This window comes from Cherax quadricarinatus, chromosome 37, assembly GCF_038502225.1.
Source record: "Cherax quadricarinatus isolate ZL_2023a chromosome 37, ASM3850222v1, whole genome shotgun sequence".
In the NCBI taxonomy this organism is placed as follows: Eukaryota; Metazoa; Arthropoda; class Malacostraca; order Decapoda; family Parastacidae; genus Cherax; species Cherax quadricarinatus.
The window spans coordinates 27,039,663-27,055,001 of NC_091328.1; the positions used below are offsets into that span (position 1 = coordinate 27,039,663).

General features: G+C 38.0%; 1 protein-coding gene across 1 annotated transcript in view; it reads right to left on the reverse strand.

Moving 5' to 3' along the window:
• Stat92E (Signal transducer and transcription activator Stat92E) overlaps positions 1-15,339 on the reverse strand; it is a gene marked incomplete in the record, with an annotated part of 406,006 nt that overhangs the window by 158,569 nt on the left and 232,098 nt on the right. Inside the window, 1 exon segment of the mRNA XM_070091941.1 lies at positions 5,141-5,255. Coding sequence (XP_069948042.1) covers positions 5,141-5,255 — 115 coding nt within the window.

Consider the following 15,339-nt stretch of genomic DNA (forward strand, 5'->3'; position numbering starts at 1 on the left):
GCTCATCTTATACATATTATAAGCATTGAGCATGGAAATGTCCAGAAGATGGAAAAACAGTTTGATGTACCACTTATAACTCTTGCGAACACAATCAGCAAACCCAATCTGCATGTCACATTTGTCCACTGAACGCATGTTGAAGGTGTAATCAATCACAGCTGCAGGTTTTAGAATGGGTTCATTTCTCTCTCTATGCTGCCTGCCACTGTCTGCCATTTCATTAGGGTGAATTGATGACAACAGTGTGACATCTCGTTTGTCATGCCACCGAAATGCCATGATGTCATTGGCAGCAAACGCCTGCACCTCACCTCTGCGAGTGCCAGCATCAAACCTGGGCATATGTTTTCGATTTGCACGCACTGTGCCACACACATCTGTCATGTTCACTCGCAAAAAATCACTGAGTGAGGGGCTTGTGTACCAGTTATCTGTATATAATATATGCCCCTTACCAAAGTATGGTTCTATCATTGTTCGAACCACATCACCTGAGATGCCCAATAACTTCCTGGTATTTTGCAATGTATAACTTCCAGTGTACACAATAATATCCAATACCAGACCACTGTAACAATCACAAAGCACAAACAACTTTATACCAAAGCGTTTCCTCTTGCTTGGTATGTACTGCTTGAAAGAGAGTCTTCCTTTGAACAGAATCAAAGACTCGTCAATTACAAGCTTCCTGAAGGGATAAAAATGAGTACTGAATTTCTGTTTCAGATACACAAACACATTCCTAATCTTATATAACCTGTCAGTTCTGTCAGGCCTGGTTTTATCTGAGAAGTGAAGCATACGTAACATTAGCACAAATCGATTCACTGGCATTATATCACTGAAACCTGGTGTTGCAATCAGGGGGTCTGTTGACCAGTATGATTTCACTTTGTGCTTATACACATGTGGCATAAGCATTATTGTGGCAAAGAAAAGATACAGCTCAGCCACAGTTGCCTCCTTCCATTGGTGTAGACGTGATTTTGGTGAAAGTATTGTGTTTGCCATGGTGTACTCGTAGTATGTGTTGCTTTCCATGACAATACTTTTCATCAGTGGTTCGTCAAAGAATAACTCGAAACATTCCAGTTCAGTGGCATTGTTCCCAAGTGCACAAGATGGCCGTATTCCACTTTGGCTGCCATCAAACTGGTGGGGATTTGGAACAAAATTGACAGCTTCCTGCCAATCCCAGGTGCGGTCTGCTGGTGGGTACTGGACAATGACAGGTGGTTGTGGTTGTGGAGGTTGTGGTTGTGGAGGTTGTGGTTGTGGAGGCTGGTGTGGTGGGGGAGTGGGGGATGGTGGCCTTTGTTCTAGATCAGCTGAGGCAGCGGCGTGGGTGGCAGCGTGGGTGGCAGCATGGCCCACTGCTGGTGCCTCACCGCCGGCACCACTACCACCACGCACATTTTCCATCCCAATTGCAACAGTATCTTCGTCATTTTCACTGTCTGTTCCTGTTGTACAGCCACGGGATGTACTCCGAGATACACTCCTTCCCCTTGGAATAGCATATGGCACACTTCCAGAGCGCATATATCGTCGTATATACTGACGCTTCACTGGGGAATATTGCACTTCACTATCACTACTGGAACTAGTTTGAAGAGCTTGTAGTTCATATTCACTATCACTATCATCACCCATGCTCTCATCTGAGTCTGGGATTTGGGAAAATAGAAGTTTCCTCTTGGGTTCTGGAACAACTGAACGTGAACACGAGGGCCCAGCACCAGAGGTGGAAGGCTGAGGGTCGTCTGGGTTTTCTTCACTATTACCGATATTATGGTCATTAGTTTCGGTCAAAACCTCACTAAAACCACGAAACTCATCTTCACTGGCACTTCCATCACTATTAGAACTGTCACTGGGGAACAAAAGTGTCCCAATTCGCCGAGGAGTGAGGAGCTTCTTACCGCGAGGCATGGTGGACATTGTTTACTAAGAGGGCATTCCCACAATGCACCACTGGGTCCCAGATTTTTTTTCTACCGCGCACACTGACCACGCAGACCCATTCTCTCACACCTAGGCCTATCAGCCTTTTCGCGCGAGATTTGAGGCCGCTAGAATTTATGCGTACTAGTACGTCAAAAACCCCTACGCGTAAGACGTACTAGTATGACGAAAACCCTCAAAGGGTTAAAAGAAGAAGGGAAGTAACCCCAGAAAAGGACTCGACACCTCAAGTCTTAATGGAAGGGGATTCCCCTTCTAAACACTAACACTCTCTCTCCCCTCCTCCCATCCCATCAATCATCACCAGATCTTCAATAAAAGTAAGTGTCATGTAAGTGTGCATGCCTCTTTCAGTTTGTGTGTATTAAAATTAACATTTCATGTGGTAAAAAATTTTTTTTTTCATACTTTTGGGTGTCTTGCACGGATTAATTTGATTTCCATTATTTCTTATGGGGAAAATTCATTCGCATACCGATTATTTCGCATACCAATGACCCCTCTTGCACAGATTAAAATCGGTATGAGGGGGTCCACTGTATAGGGCGACTGAGAACACCGCCGTTTCTGCTGCCTTCACCACCAATATGCACGGCTTATGCTTTCAGTGGCCCTTATACACCCAACAACAACAACACAGCAACACTCGTGACATACTTAATGACGTATTTTATTCATTCTAGAGTACATATCATGTTTCTATGTTATTAACCCTTAAACTGTCCAAACAGATCTATGTTCACATGCGTAGTGCTCCAAAAGTAGATCTACGTTTTTTTTACATATTTTCAAATACAGTGGTCCCCCAGTTTACGATATTATTTCATTCCAGAAGTATGTTCAGGTGCCATTACTGAACGAATTTGTTCCCATAAGGAACATTGTGAATTAGATTAGTCCATTTCAGACCCCCAAACATACACGTACAAACGCACTTACATAATTGGTTGCATTGGGAGCTGATCGTAAAGCGGGGGTCCACTGTACAACAACAAAAAAATAGATGAAAGTTTTTTGTACATGTTTTCAAATGTAAAAAAAAAAAAAAAACCTACATTTTTTTACATACTTTCAAATGTTGAAAAAACATAGATCTACGTTTGGACAGTTTAAGGGTTAATATTGTTTATTATGCCATATTAGATGAATTGTGATAGATAAATAAGCCGGAGAGTTGATATTAGTGTCATATTGAAAGACTATCTTGTCCAATCTCCAAACAAATTCTGCCACTGCCACAATTCCTAATATACTTAATGACATATTTTATTCATTCTAAAGTATATATCATGTTTCTATGCTATTAATATTGTTTATTATGTCATATTAGATGAATTGTGATAGATAAATAAGCCGCACCTAGGTAGTAGGCTGGTAAACAGCAACCGCCCAGGGAGGTACTACCGTCCTGCCAAGTGAGTGTAAAACGAAAACCTGTAATTGTTTTACATGATGGTAGGATTGCTGGTGTCCATTTTTCTGTCTCATAAACATGCAAGGTTTCAGGTACATCTTGCTACTTCTACTTACACTTAAGTCACACTACACATGTACAAGCATATATGTATATACATACCCCTCTGGGTTTTCTTCCATTTTTCTTACTAGTTCTTGTTCTTGTTTATTTCCTCTTACCTCCATGGGGAAGTGGAACAGAATTCTTCCTCTGTAAGCCATGCGTGTTGTAAGAGGCGACTAAAATGCCGGGAGCAAGGGGCTAGTAACCTCTTCTCCTGTATATATTACTAAATGTAAAAGGAGAAACTTTCGTTTTTCCTTTTGGGCCACCCCGCCTTGGTGGGATACGGCCGGTGTGTTGAAAGAAGAAGAAAATAAGCTGTAGAGTTGATATTGTCCTATCTCCAAACAAACTCTGCCACTGCCACAACTCCTAACATATGTAATGACATTTTAAATATGACTGGGCAGTGGGAATTCGCGAATGTTCGAAGACTACGAAAGTGGAAAATGCGAATGTTGAGGGAGACCTGTATAGCCCCAAAACCAAAGGGAACACCAGACAAAAGATGGGGCAGACGAGAGACAAAAGTGCAACACTTCTTTTCATCGTGGCAGCCACGTGAGCACTGAGGAATCACTGTGGAGCATGGTAGCAGGCCATGATGTCACACTAACGGCTACTACTCGGCATAATGCACCGATGAAAAAAGACCCTCCCTGTATGGTAGGCCTTCAATTTTCGTCATGGCATTATGCAGGGGCACTCAGCTGGCATAATGCCATGACTAGCACTGTATATGTACCCAGGTGCTCCACCAATACCAAGGGAATGTGTACAATTGTCGAAACCATTTGCTGTAACAGGTGTGGACTATAGTGGTCCAATTACTTGAACATGAAATTCAGATGGTGTTCCCTTAAAAGTATATGTATGCTTATTTACTTGCACCGCTACTAGGGTAGTTCATTTAGAAGTGGCTCGGGACTTGTCTGCAGAAGTTTATACAGTTGTTTCAGAAATTTACAGCTAGGAGGTCCAGTCCAAGATTAACGATTTCGGATAATGCTACCAATTTTGTAGCGTGTGCACAATATTTAACCCCTAAACGGTCCAAACCTATATACATGTATATGTTTTAATTTTCCTGCCTTCAAATTTGGCACGATTTCCCTGAGATGCCTGGTCAGCATAGAATGGGTCACTTAGTACCTTGTGCTCTTTTTTCTATAATTTTTTTTTTTTTCAAAATATTCGGGGCGCTGCGCAAGTGAATGTATATATACGTTTGGACCGTTTCAGGGTTAGGAGAGTTATAGGAGAATAACGATGCACAATCTGTGTTAACCCAGTGAGGATGTGTGTGGATAGGAGAGTTATAGGAGAATAACGATGCACAATCTGTGTTAACCCAGTGAGGATGTGTGTGGAAAGTTATTACTCCCAGAGCTCCTTGGCAGTGACTCGACCCCTGCAACCACAACTAGTTGAGTACACATACACATATATATATTTTCATTTTACATTTAGCAATTTACACAGAAGGGATTACCAACTCCTTGTTACTGGGAGTTTAGTCACCTCTTATGACACACATGGCTTATGAAAGAAGCATTCTTCTCTACCTCCCCATGGAGTGCAAAAGTTAGTTTCAATTGAAAAAAAATATATATATATAAAAAAAATTCTTAATCCTCAACATATATTTAATACCTTCATAACAGCAAAGAACCATTCCCAGAAGGTAAAGTTGCGCTCAGTTAGTGGCTCCTTACAAAACTGTGACCATGACAAGTACATGTTGTTGAAGTCTTGAACCTGAGGACTTCTGCAAAAAAGAGGCAAATAAATAACTTAGAAGATAGATACATCTGTGATTTGAAAGAAAAAAAATTGAGCTAAAGGGCTCAGTAGTTCTTGGACAAATAAAAAGGGGAACTTAACATTACAATAAGGTTACTAAATAATTATCTTCCAAACTGCTAAAGTGATAACTTGTAAATTTTCATTGACAAAGAAAAATAAATAGCTAAAATTAAATGACCAATCATTTTAGCTGTTAAATGCCCACTTATTTTAGCTGCTAAATGACCACTTATTTAATAAACATTCATTTTAGCTACTAAATGACCACTTATTTAATAAACATATTTTAGTTGGTAAATAAATGCATCTAGAACTGTACACATCTTCAGCACCAACTTTTTTTAAATAAGTCACACAGGAATTTTCTTTTATTCTTTGATTATAATTTGTTTTAAATTTGCAACAAATATGAAATATTGCTTAATCCTTAAACAAACAGCAAGATAATATTACATCTGGGTAAGTAAATATGAAAGTGCTACGCAAAATTCGCAGTGCTTTAAAAATTTCCAACTATTCGTAATTTTCAGCCCTCAATAGCTCAAAGGTCAAGAACATTCTAGCCTAGAAAAATAAATCTGGTTCATTTTTATGTCTTGAGATGAAAAGGTTCAGTAAAGTTGAACCCATAAATCCATTAAAGCTATGTCTTTAGAAGTTTAGGAGAAAATCCTCTTGTACAAGCAGGTGAGAACAATCAAAAGTCCCACCGGCACCCACTTTCCACCCTCTCACTGAACTATCGTGTCTGCCGTAGTGTCATGTCTATATAGATTCCCTCCCCTCTAATTTTTTTTTCAAAACTATTAAGATGCTTAACCCTTTCAGGGTCCAGAGGCCAAATTTCAAAGTGCACACCAGTGTCCAAGAATTTTCAAAAAATAATTTTGTTATTTTTTCTTATGAAATGGTAGAGAATCTTTTTCTGAAGGTAATAAAACAAAAAGTACGAAATTTGATGGAAAATTGACGAAATTATGCTCTCGCGAATTTTGATGTGTCAGTGACATTCACACATCGGCGATTTTGCGGACTTCGACTCCCATTATAGGCCAATTACATTATTCCAGTTGACCAATTTCTTAGCTATTTCACTAGTATTACTTATATTCTATCGATTGACCACAAGAATTCGCCAAGTCAACTGTTTCAACTACAAAATAAAGTGATCGGAAATTGGTAATTTGGCCAATTTAATGCAAAGTTAAAAATACTTCAATTTCAAAATAGGGTCCAGAATAAACAATGCAGGCATTCCTGCACTAAACTAACATTTCCTCTGTTCATTCGTTACGTTTTCAGGCTTTACTAATGAATTCCATTTTTATTTTTTATTCACATAATGAATTTTTATTCAAACCAAAAAATAGAAGATTTACTGTAATACAATATTGTAATAACTGTATAAATAATATCAGCACATTTGTGAACATATATTAGACCCACCAGCAGGCGTGTATTAGACGTGTGAGGTCATTTGTTTTCTCTTGAACATTGGCAAAAATTTAACATTTCCGCTACTTTGAGCTCAGTTTCAAGTCATTTCCAGTACTAAGACCAATCAAAATCATCTCTATTTTTGTAATATGTCTTCCATTCTATCAAATGAGACCAAGAAATTGCAAATACAACTATAAAAACATACGAAAAAACACTGCAAATTTGCAGTTTTAATCGAAAATTACGGTCTCAGTTTTTTTTCTCTCATTATGCCCTATGTGCTGCAGGATTTGTTTTATGTGGTGCACACATACCACACAGATGTATTCTCTCATATCAAGGCCAAAATTTACCGCTCACAGCTTATCAGAGTGAGCTAAGCTCATGACGTAGATCTACGGTTTGGACCCTCAACGTAAAGCCATAGATCTAAGGCCTCAAGGGGGTTAAGGGGTCAAGGCACCAACTGAGAGACTGACAAAAACACTTTTTTTTTTTTTAGGGGGGGGGGGACGGAAATATTCCTGAAAAAGAGGCTCTAAAAATAATGGCTGGGTGTGAACACAGAACACTTCTCAAACCACTCTGAAACATAAAAAAAATGCAAATAAAACAAAGTTTCTCATGTTTTTAATAGAATATTTATCTGATTTTATACATAAATTAGTTTATGATTTGATAACATGATCTCTGAAATGTAAATATTATGCAGAGAATTTGTAGTTTGGAAATTGAGGAAAAATGCAATAACTAAAAGTCTTATTCAGAGGGCTGAGGAGGGGCTGTTGAAGAGGGTTTAGTTGTTTAGAGAGGATGGAGCAAAATAGGATGACTTGGGTAAAGGAGGTTTTGTGTACAAGGGGCCTGGACATCCAGCAGGCATGTGTGTGTTACATAGGAGTGCAGAAAGTGGTTTTTGGAACCTGACGAGCTGTTGCAGTGTGAAGGAGGGGTGAAGACATGCTGCAGTTTTTTTTTAACTGTAGTATTGGCTCATCTATGGCAAGACAGTAATGGAATGAGTAATGATGAGTGTCTCTTCTTTTTTGAGTCACCCTGCCTTGGTTTTTTATTATATTTATTAACCAATACAGTAGGGCCCCACTTATATGGCAGGTTAGGTTCCAGGCTACCGCCGTAAAGCGGAAATCGCCGTAAAGTGGAACACCCTTTTTTTCCACTTATAAATGCATACAAATACTAGATAACAACTTTACACTAACATACATTAAGTTAGCAATAGAACTAGGCATCAAAAAACAATAAAAATGTACAATACACACATAGTGCACTCAATACTTACCTTAAAATATTTATAGTCTTAATCTAGGGTGAGACAAGTAGTATTTATTGTAAGAAATCAAGTGTGGTATGTATGGTAGTCAGCCGGGCTACCATACCAGGCCACCCCATCTACACATAATATTCTATTACATTTAAGCATCCCAGAGCGATAAAATGCATATACAGTTTACTCATTACTTACCTTAAAATATTTGTAGTCTTAATCTAGGGTGAGATGAGTAGTATTTATTGTAAAAAATCAAGTGTGGTATGTATGGTAGTCAGCCGGGCTACCACACCAGGCCAACCCACCCACACATATATTCTATGATATATAAGCATCCCAGAGCAATAAAATGTATATACAGTTCACTCATTACTTACCTTAAAATATTTGTAGTCTTAATGTAGGGTCAAGAGTAAGTAAATGAGATAAAACGAATAAATGAGAGAGAAAGAATGAGTGCATGAGAGAGGACAGGTGCAGAGTTATGTAAACAAGCCAGGCGAAGGTAAGTTTTGTAAACAACAAAGTGTACACATCTGGTTTGTGTACAAGTTACATTGTGTACAGGTTGTCTCTACATTGATACGGTAGAATAAATAAAGAAGAACACTCCCAATCTCATGTAACATCATTTTTAGAAGAAATGACGCTCTGAGTGAAGGCAATGGAAATAAGTCACTCAGTCAGACTTTTTTGGGTTATCCTGGGTTCTCTACACATATGCTGTTATGTATGATAATCTATGTAACTGTGTTTGTGTATACCTGAATAAACTTACTTACATACATACGAAAGGAATAATTTTCTACAGTTACCCCCAGTAACACATTTTCTCTTATGTTAGATTAGAGAAAATGTTATTCTTGGCATCACTTGTACAAGCTATCTGGCTACCACATCTTTTTATTTATTTATTTATTTAGAAATTTAGCATACAAACAGAGGTACAAAAAATACAGGTAAGAGCAGCATGCCAAAGCCACTTATATGCATAGCATTACAGGCTGGCTTAAAATTAACTTAAGATTAACTAAGCAATGATGAAATCAGTGATAAGACATTATTGTTAACAGATAACTATAAAATACAAATGAGTATTACAAAGACAGGTCCTATGGTTGCATGCATTGCATGCATAGAATGGAGTATTCTGTTAGGTAGTGTATTTAAAAAAAATAAAGTTAGGTTTAACATTTGTGTGATATAATGTGAGTAACATTTAGGATATACAATTTATATGGTTCAGTTATTCAGTATTTATTTGGTTTTGAGTGAGTAAGTGAACTTTGAGAAGAGACTTGAATTTATAAACAGGTAGTGTTTCTTTTATATTTAAAGGTAATGAATTCCAGATTTTAGGACCTTTTATGTGCATTGAGTTTTTGCATAGCGTGAGATGGACACGAGGAACATCAAAGAGTGATCTGTGCCTTGTATTATGGTCATGTGTTCTGTTGAGGTTGGCAAGGAGATGTTTGAGGGGAGGGTTAATATCAGAGTTAAGTGTTCTATGTATGTAATAAGTGCAATAATAAGTATGGATGTTTTGTATGGTGAGTAGGTTGAGTGTTTTGAATATTGGTGGAGTGTGCTGCCTGTAGTGAGAATTTGTTATCATTCTAACTGCAGCCTTTTGTTGGGTAATTAGTGGTCTGAGATGGTTAGTTGTTGTTGAGCCCCATGCACAAATTCCATAGGTGAGATAGGGGTAAATAAGAGAGTGATAAAGGGCCAGGAGGGCTGACTGTGGAACATAGTACCGTATCTTCGATAGTATGCCTACAGTCTTGGAAATTTTCTTAGAAATTTGTTGTATATGTGTATGAAATTTGAGTCTATTATCAAGGTGGATTCCTAAGAATTTTCCCTCTATTAGCTTTGTGATAGGTGATCCGTTTATCGTTATGTTAAGAGGTACATCTGTAGCTCTGCTACCAAACTGAATGAAGTAGGTTTTGTCAATGTTTAGTGTAAGTTTGTTAGTCCTCATCCAGGTAGATATTTTCTGTAGTTCGGTGTTTACAGTACTGGCTAGCGTGACTGGGCTCGGGTGAGAGAAGACGTAAGTGGTGTCATCTGCAAAAAGTGTGGGTTTGAGTAATTGCGAAGCATTTGGTAGGTCATTTATGTATAGGAGAAAGAGAAGAGGGCCAAGGACACTTCTCTGTGGGACACCAACTGTAACTGGTTGTGCGGAAGAGCTTGCCCCATTAGCGTACACATATTGGCTTCTGTTGCTGAGGTAAGACTTGAGGTAGTTGAGGGAGTGCCCTCTAATACCATAGTGTGACAATTTTACGTGGAGCAAGTCATGGTCAACTGTATCAAAAGCTTTACGTAAGTCAATGAAGATCCCCAGTGGGACTTCTTTTTTCTCTATTGCAGTGTATATATGTTCTAGCATGTGTATAATAGCATCATTAGTATTTTTATTAGGCCTGAATCCAAATTGGCAGGGGTTGAGAATGTTATGGGAGATGAGGTAGGAGTAGATTCGTTTATGAATTAATTTTTCGAAGATTTTTGAGAGAGGGTGTAAATTGGATATTGGCTTATAGTTATTCAACTCTGTTTGGTCTCCTCCTTTATGGATCGGGGTGACCCTTGCTATTTTGAGAACTGTAGGGAAGGTGGAGGATTCAATGGATTTGTTAAAGAGTGTTGCAATGATTGGTGATAGTACTTGTGACGCTTTTTTGTATATAAAGGGTGGTAAGGTATTTAAATCTCCTGCCTTGTTTTTCAGTGCGTTGATAATAAGGGAGACTTCGTATGGGTTAGTCAGAGCTAGGAACAGTGTGTTCGGGTAGTTGCCAGTGAGGTAGTCATTTGGTGGGGTATCTGAGCTTGGGATATTATTGGCAAGGTTTTGACCTATAGTGGAGAAGAAATCATTGAGTCTGTTTGCTGTTTCTGCTGGTGGGAGTTGGGGTTCATCTGATTTTGTTAATTTTATTTCGCTATGTCGTGATATCTTTTTTGTTCCCAGAATTTCTGATAGGGTCTTCCAGGTCTTTTTTACATCACCTCGTAAGTTGGATAATCTGTTCTCATAATACAATTTTTTTGCCCTTCTTATCAGGCTGGTTAGGATTGACGAGTAACGTTTTGTTTGGTCTCTGGTTATGTGACCCATTCTGTACTGTTTTTCATATCGGTGTTTTGTATTTATGGATTTGAGAATGCTGAGTGTTAGCCAGGGACTGTTCAGTCTCTTAGCTGTCATCTGTTTAGTTTTTTTAGGGCAGTGCTTGTTATAAAGGTATTGGGTCTTTTTTAGAAAATTATTAAAACATTCGTCAATATCTGTATAGATTTCTAGCTCAGTGTGCCAGTCAGTGTTTGTTACTGCTGTTGTGAAGTTATTAATGGCTGCCTCATTGTGAAGTCTGAAGGTGACTTTAGTAGTGTCTTGGGGTATTTTACCAAGAGTTGTTATGAGGAAAGTAGGGTAGTGGTCTGTGGTATTATCTGTAATTATGCCTGATTTTAAAGGGGATATGGTGTTGGTCCAGATGTGGTAAGTAGGGAAACACTAGTCTCTGTAACTCTTGTAGGTTTTGTTACTGTTGGTAGCAACATGCAGTTACTCACTGTGTTTGTGAATTCAGTAACCTGTGGGTCCTGGTCTTGTAGGAGATTGATATTGAAGTCACCTGAGAGTAGTAAGTGATCTTTGTTCATGCGTGCATCAGTTATCATACTTCCTAGGTTTTGACTAAATCGGCTAATGTTTGATTGTGGAATTCTGTAGATGTTTATCACTGTGAGAGGTTTTTGTAGGTATTTGGATTTGAATTTAGCTATTATATATTCCCCATGTTCATCCCTTGTGCAAGTATTAGTGATACATTCTAGTTGGTCTGAGTAGTATATAGCTGTGCCACCCCCTTGTTGGTCTGGCCTACAGTTGTGTATGGCTGTGTAACCAGGAATGGCATAGACATCTGTAGTATCAGGCTTTAGCCAGGTTTCAGTTAGTGTAATGATGGACATATTGGCATGCAAGGAATTTAGTAATGCTAGGAGGTCATCATAATGCTTGCTTAAAGATCTGATATTGTAGTTAAAGATAGTTATGTTGTTGTTGGCTCTGAGAAGTGCCTTTGATTGTTCTGCTGTGTAGTAATTACAGTAACTGTTTGAATCATTTAAGTCATTAAATAAGAGGTTGGTATCAGGATCAATGCTTGTAATCATAAGATTTGTAGTGAATCTATAGTTAGAATTAAGTAAAAAATAAAGTAAATATTCTAAACCTAAAAAAATAGCACCTGAATTATTTAACAAATGTAAAAAATAATGAGCTAAGGTAGTTTTTTAAAGCTAAAATAAGGGAGACAATATAAAAGGGACTAAAATAATTTGTGGTGAACAAATAAAGTGATGATCAAATATTGGAGCTTGGGAATATGATAGTAGGTAGTACTTTAAAGGTAATTCTTTAAAGTTAGAATTATAATATAAAATTATAATATAAAAGGGACTAATATAAGTTGTGGTGAACAATAAAGTGGTAATCAAATAAATGAGCTTTGGAGTATAATGGCAAAATAGTGAACTTATTAACTTTAGCACCTGAGAATAGCACCTTGATTAGTTTAACAATTGCGAATATATGATCTAAGGTAGTTATATAGAGCTAAAATAAAGGACAAAAAATATATAAGGGACTACAATTAAGTAATGGTAAACAAGTTAAATGGACAGATAGTCACTATGAAATAATATTGGTTTAGGAGTAAGATCTGATTTGTAATATTAAATAAGTTGAGCAGTTTATTGCACAATAAAAAGTAAAAAAAATGAGGTAGTTGGTACTAGCTAGCAAAAGATAGTTTTGGTACTTGCAAAAAAGTAATTGGAATATACACTAATTGCACACACAATAAAAAGTGACTAAAAAAACAAGTAGTGGTAAAAAAATTAAATGGACAGGTAAGAACAATGAATAATGGTAATGTCTTGGTTATAATATGATAGTAAGACGGTAGACAGGTACAAAGGATAATATAAAGGATAAATAAACATATTTATGTTTATTTATTCTATTGTGGGGTGTATTTATCATCTTTATATGTTATGTATCATGTTTATTATATAATTTTGAAAAAAATATCATGGATGGATTAATGAAAATGTGTATATTAACGTAATATACCACATTTAATGAGACTCGGCGATGATGATTATTATTTCTAATATGGCGTCACTTGTGCAAGTCATCTGCTACCACATCTCATATTTATGTTTATTTATTCTACTGTGGGGTGTATTTATCATATTTATATGTTATGCATCGTGTTTATTATATAATTTTGAAAAAATATCATAGATAGATTAATGAAAATGTGTATATTAACGTAATATACGACATTTAAATGAGACTCGGTGATTATCATCATTACTAATATGACGTCTGGAGACATAAAACACTCTTACTGATTTTAATGTGTACCTGCACGCCAACACATTATGTAAGTTTATTTAAGTACAGGTATACATAAGTATAATTATCAGAGTATATATAAAATACGAAATAACTTTTAAAAACACTTAAAATTTTGGAGTTTCCAGACATAATGGAGAGATTTAGTGCTTACAGATCTCACAGATAATGTAAACAAACCGGGTGGGGCACGGTGACCGTATTAAAAAGTCAGGTGGGGGGGAGCCGTATAGCGAGTTTTGGTCATAATTTGAAATGACCGTATTAGCGGAACGCCATAAAGCGAAACGCCGTAAAGCGGGGCCCTACTGTATGCACAAAAACATTCAAGAATAATAATAATAAGTTATTCTTGAGCCCTTGTTCTTCCAAGAAATTTGAAAGTGCTAATACACCAAGTAATAAATGCAACAATAATGATGAAGAAATTACCGATACAGTGGACCCCCGGTTATCGGCCGGTTCAGTTATCGACCAACTCAGTTATCGGCAGGTTTTTCAGCACCCGGTTATCAGCCGTTAATTCGGTTATTGGCCATTTGGGAGGCATCCATCCACCGGCTGGGGCCGCTTGCGAGTCAGTTTGGCTTTGTCTCTGGGCAAGTGAGGAAGCCTCTGTTCATTCATCTAAACATTTTGCTATAATCCATTGTTTTTTGTGGTTATTGATTGAGTAACAACTGCAAAATAAGCAATCATGGGCCCAAAGAAACAAGTTACATAGTACAGTGGACCCCCGCATACCGGACGCCTTGCATAACGGACAATCCGCATACCGGACGCTTTGATCGCTAAAATTTTGCCCCGCATACCGCCCAAAAACCCGCTCAGCGCCCTTCGTCCGAGACGCGTCCAATGTGCGGCCTGAGCCAGCCTCATATGTTCCGCCGGTGGCATTGTTTACCAGCCAGCCTCCGCGGTAACATTCAAGCATACAATCGGAATATTTCGTATTATTACAGTGTTTTCGGTGCTGTTTCTGGAAAATAAGTGACCATGGGCCCCAAGAAAGCTTCTAGTTCTAACCCTACAGCAATAAGGGTTAGAATTCCAATAGAGATGAAGAAAGAGATCATTGATAAGTATGAAAGTGGAGTGCGTATCACCGACCTGGTCAGGATGTACAAGAAACCCAAATCAACCATCTCTACTATTGTGGGCAACAGAAAGACAATCAAGGAAGCTGTTCTTGCCAAAGGTTTAACTGTGTTTTCGAAACAAAGATCGCAAGTGATGGAAGATGTTGAGAGACTGTTATTGGTGTGGATAAATGAAAAACAGCTAGCAGGAGATAGCGTCTCTCAAGCGATCATATGTGAAAAGGCTAGGAAGTTGCATGAGGATTTAATTAAGAAAAGGCCTGCAACTAGTGATGATGTGAGTGAATTTAAGGCCAGCAAAGGTTGGTTTGAGAGATCTAAGAAGCGTAGTGGCATACATAGTGTGATACGGCATGGTGAGGCTGCCAGTTCGGACCACAAAGCGGCTGAAAAATATGTGCATGAATTCAAGGAGTACATAGAAACTGAAGGACTGAAACCTGAACAAGTGTTTAATTGTGATGAAACAGGCCTGTTCTGGAAGAAAATGCCAAGCAGGACCTACATTACTCAGGAGGAAAAGGCACTCCCAGGACATAAGCCTATGAAAGACAGGCTTACTTTGTTGATGTGTGCCAATGCTACTGGTGATTGCAAAGTTAAGCCTTTATTAGTGTATCACTCTGAAACTCCCAGAGCGTTCAGGCAAAACAATGTCCTCAAGGATAATTTGTGTGTGCTGTGGAGATCAAACAGTAAGGCATGGGTCACTAGGGACTTTTTCTATAACTGGTTACACCATGCATTTGCCCCCAATGTCAAAGAT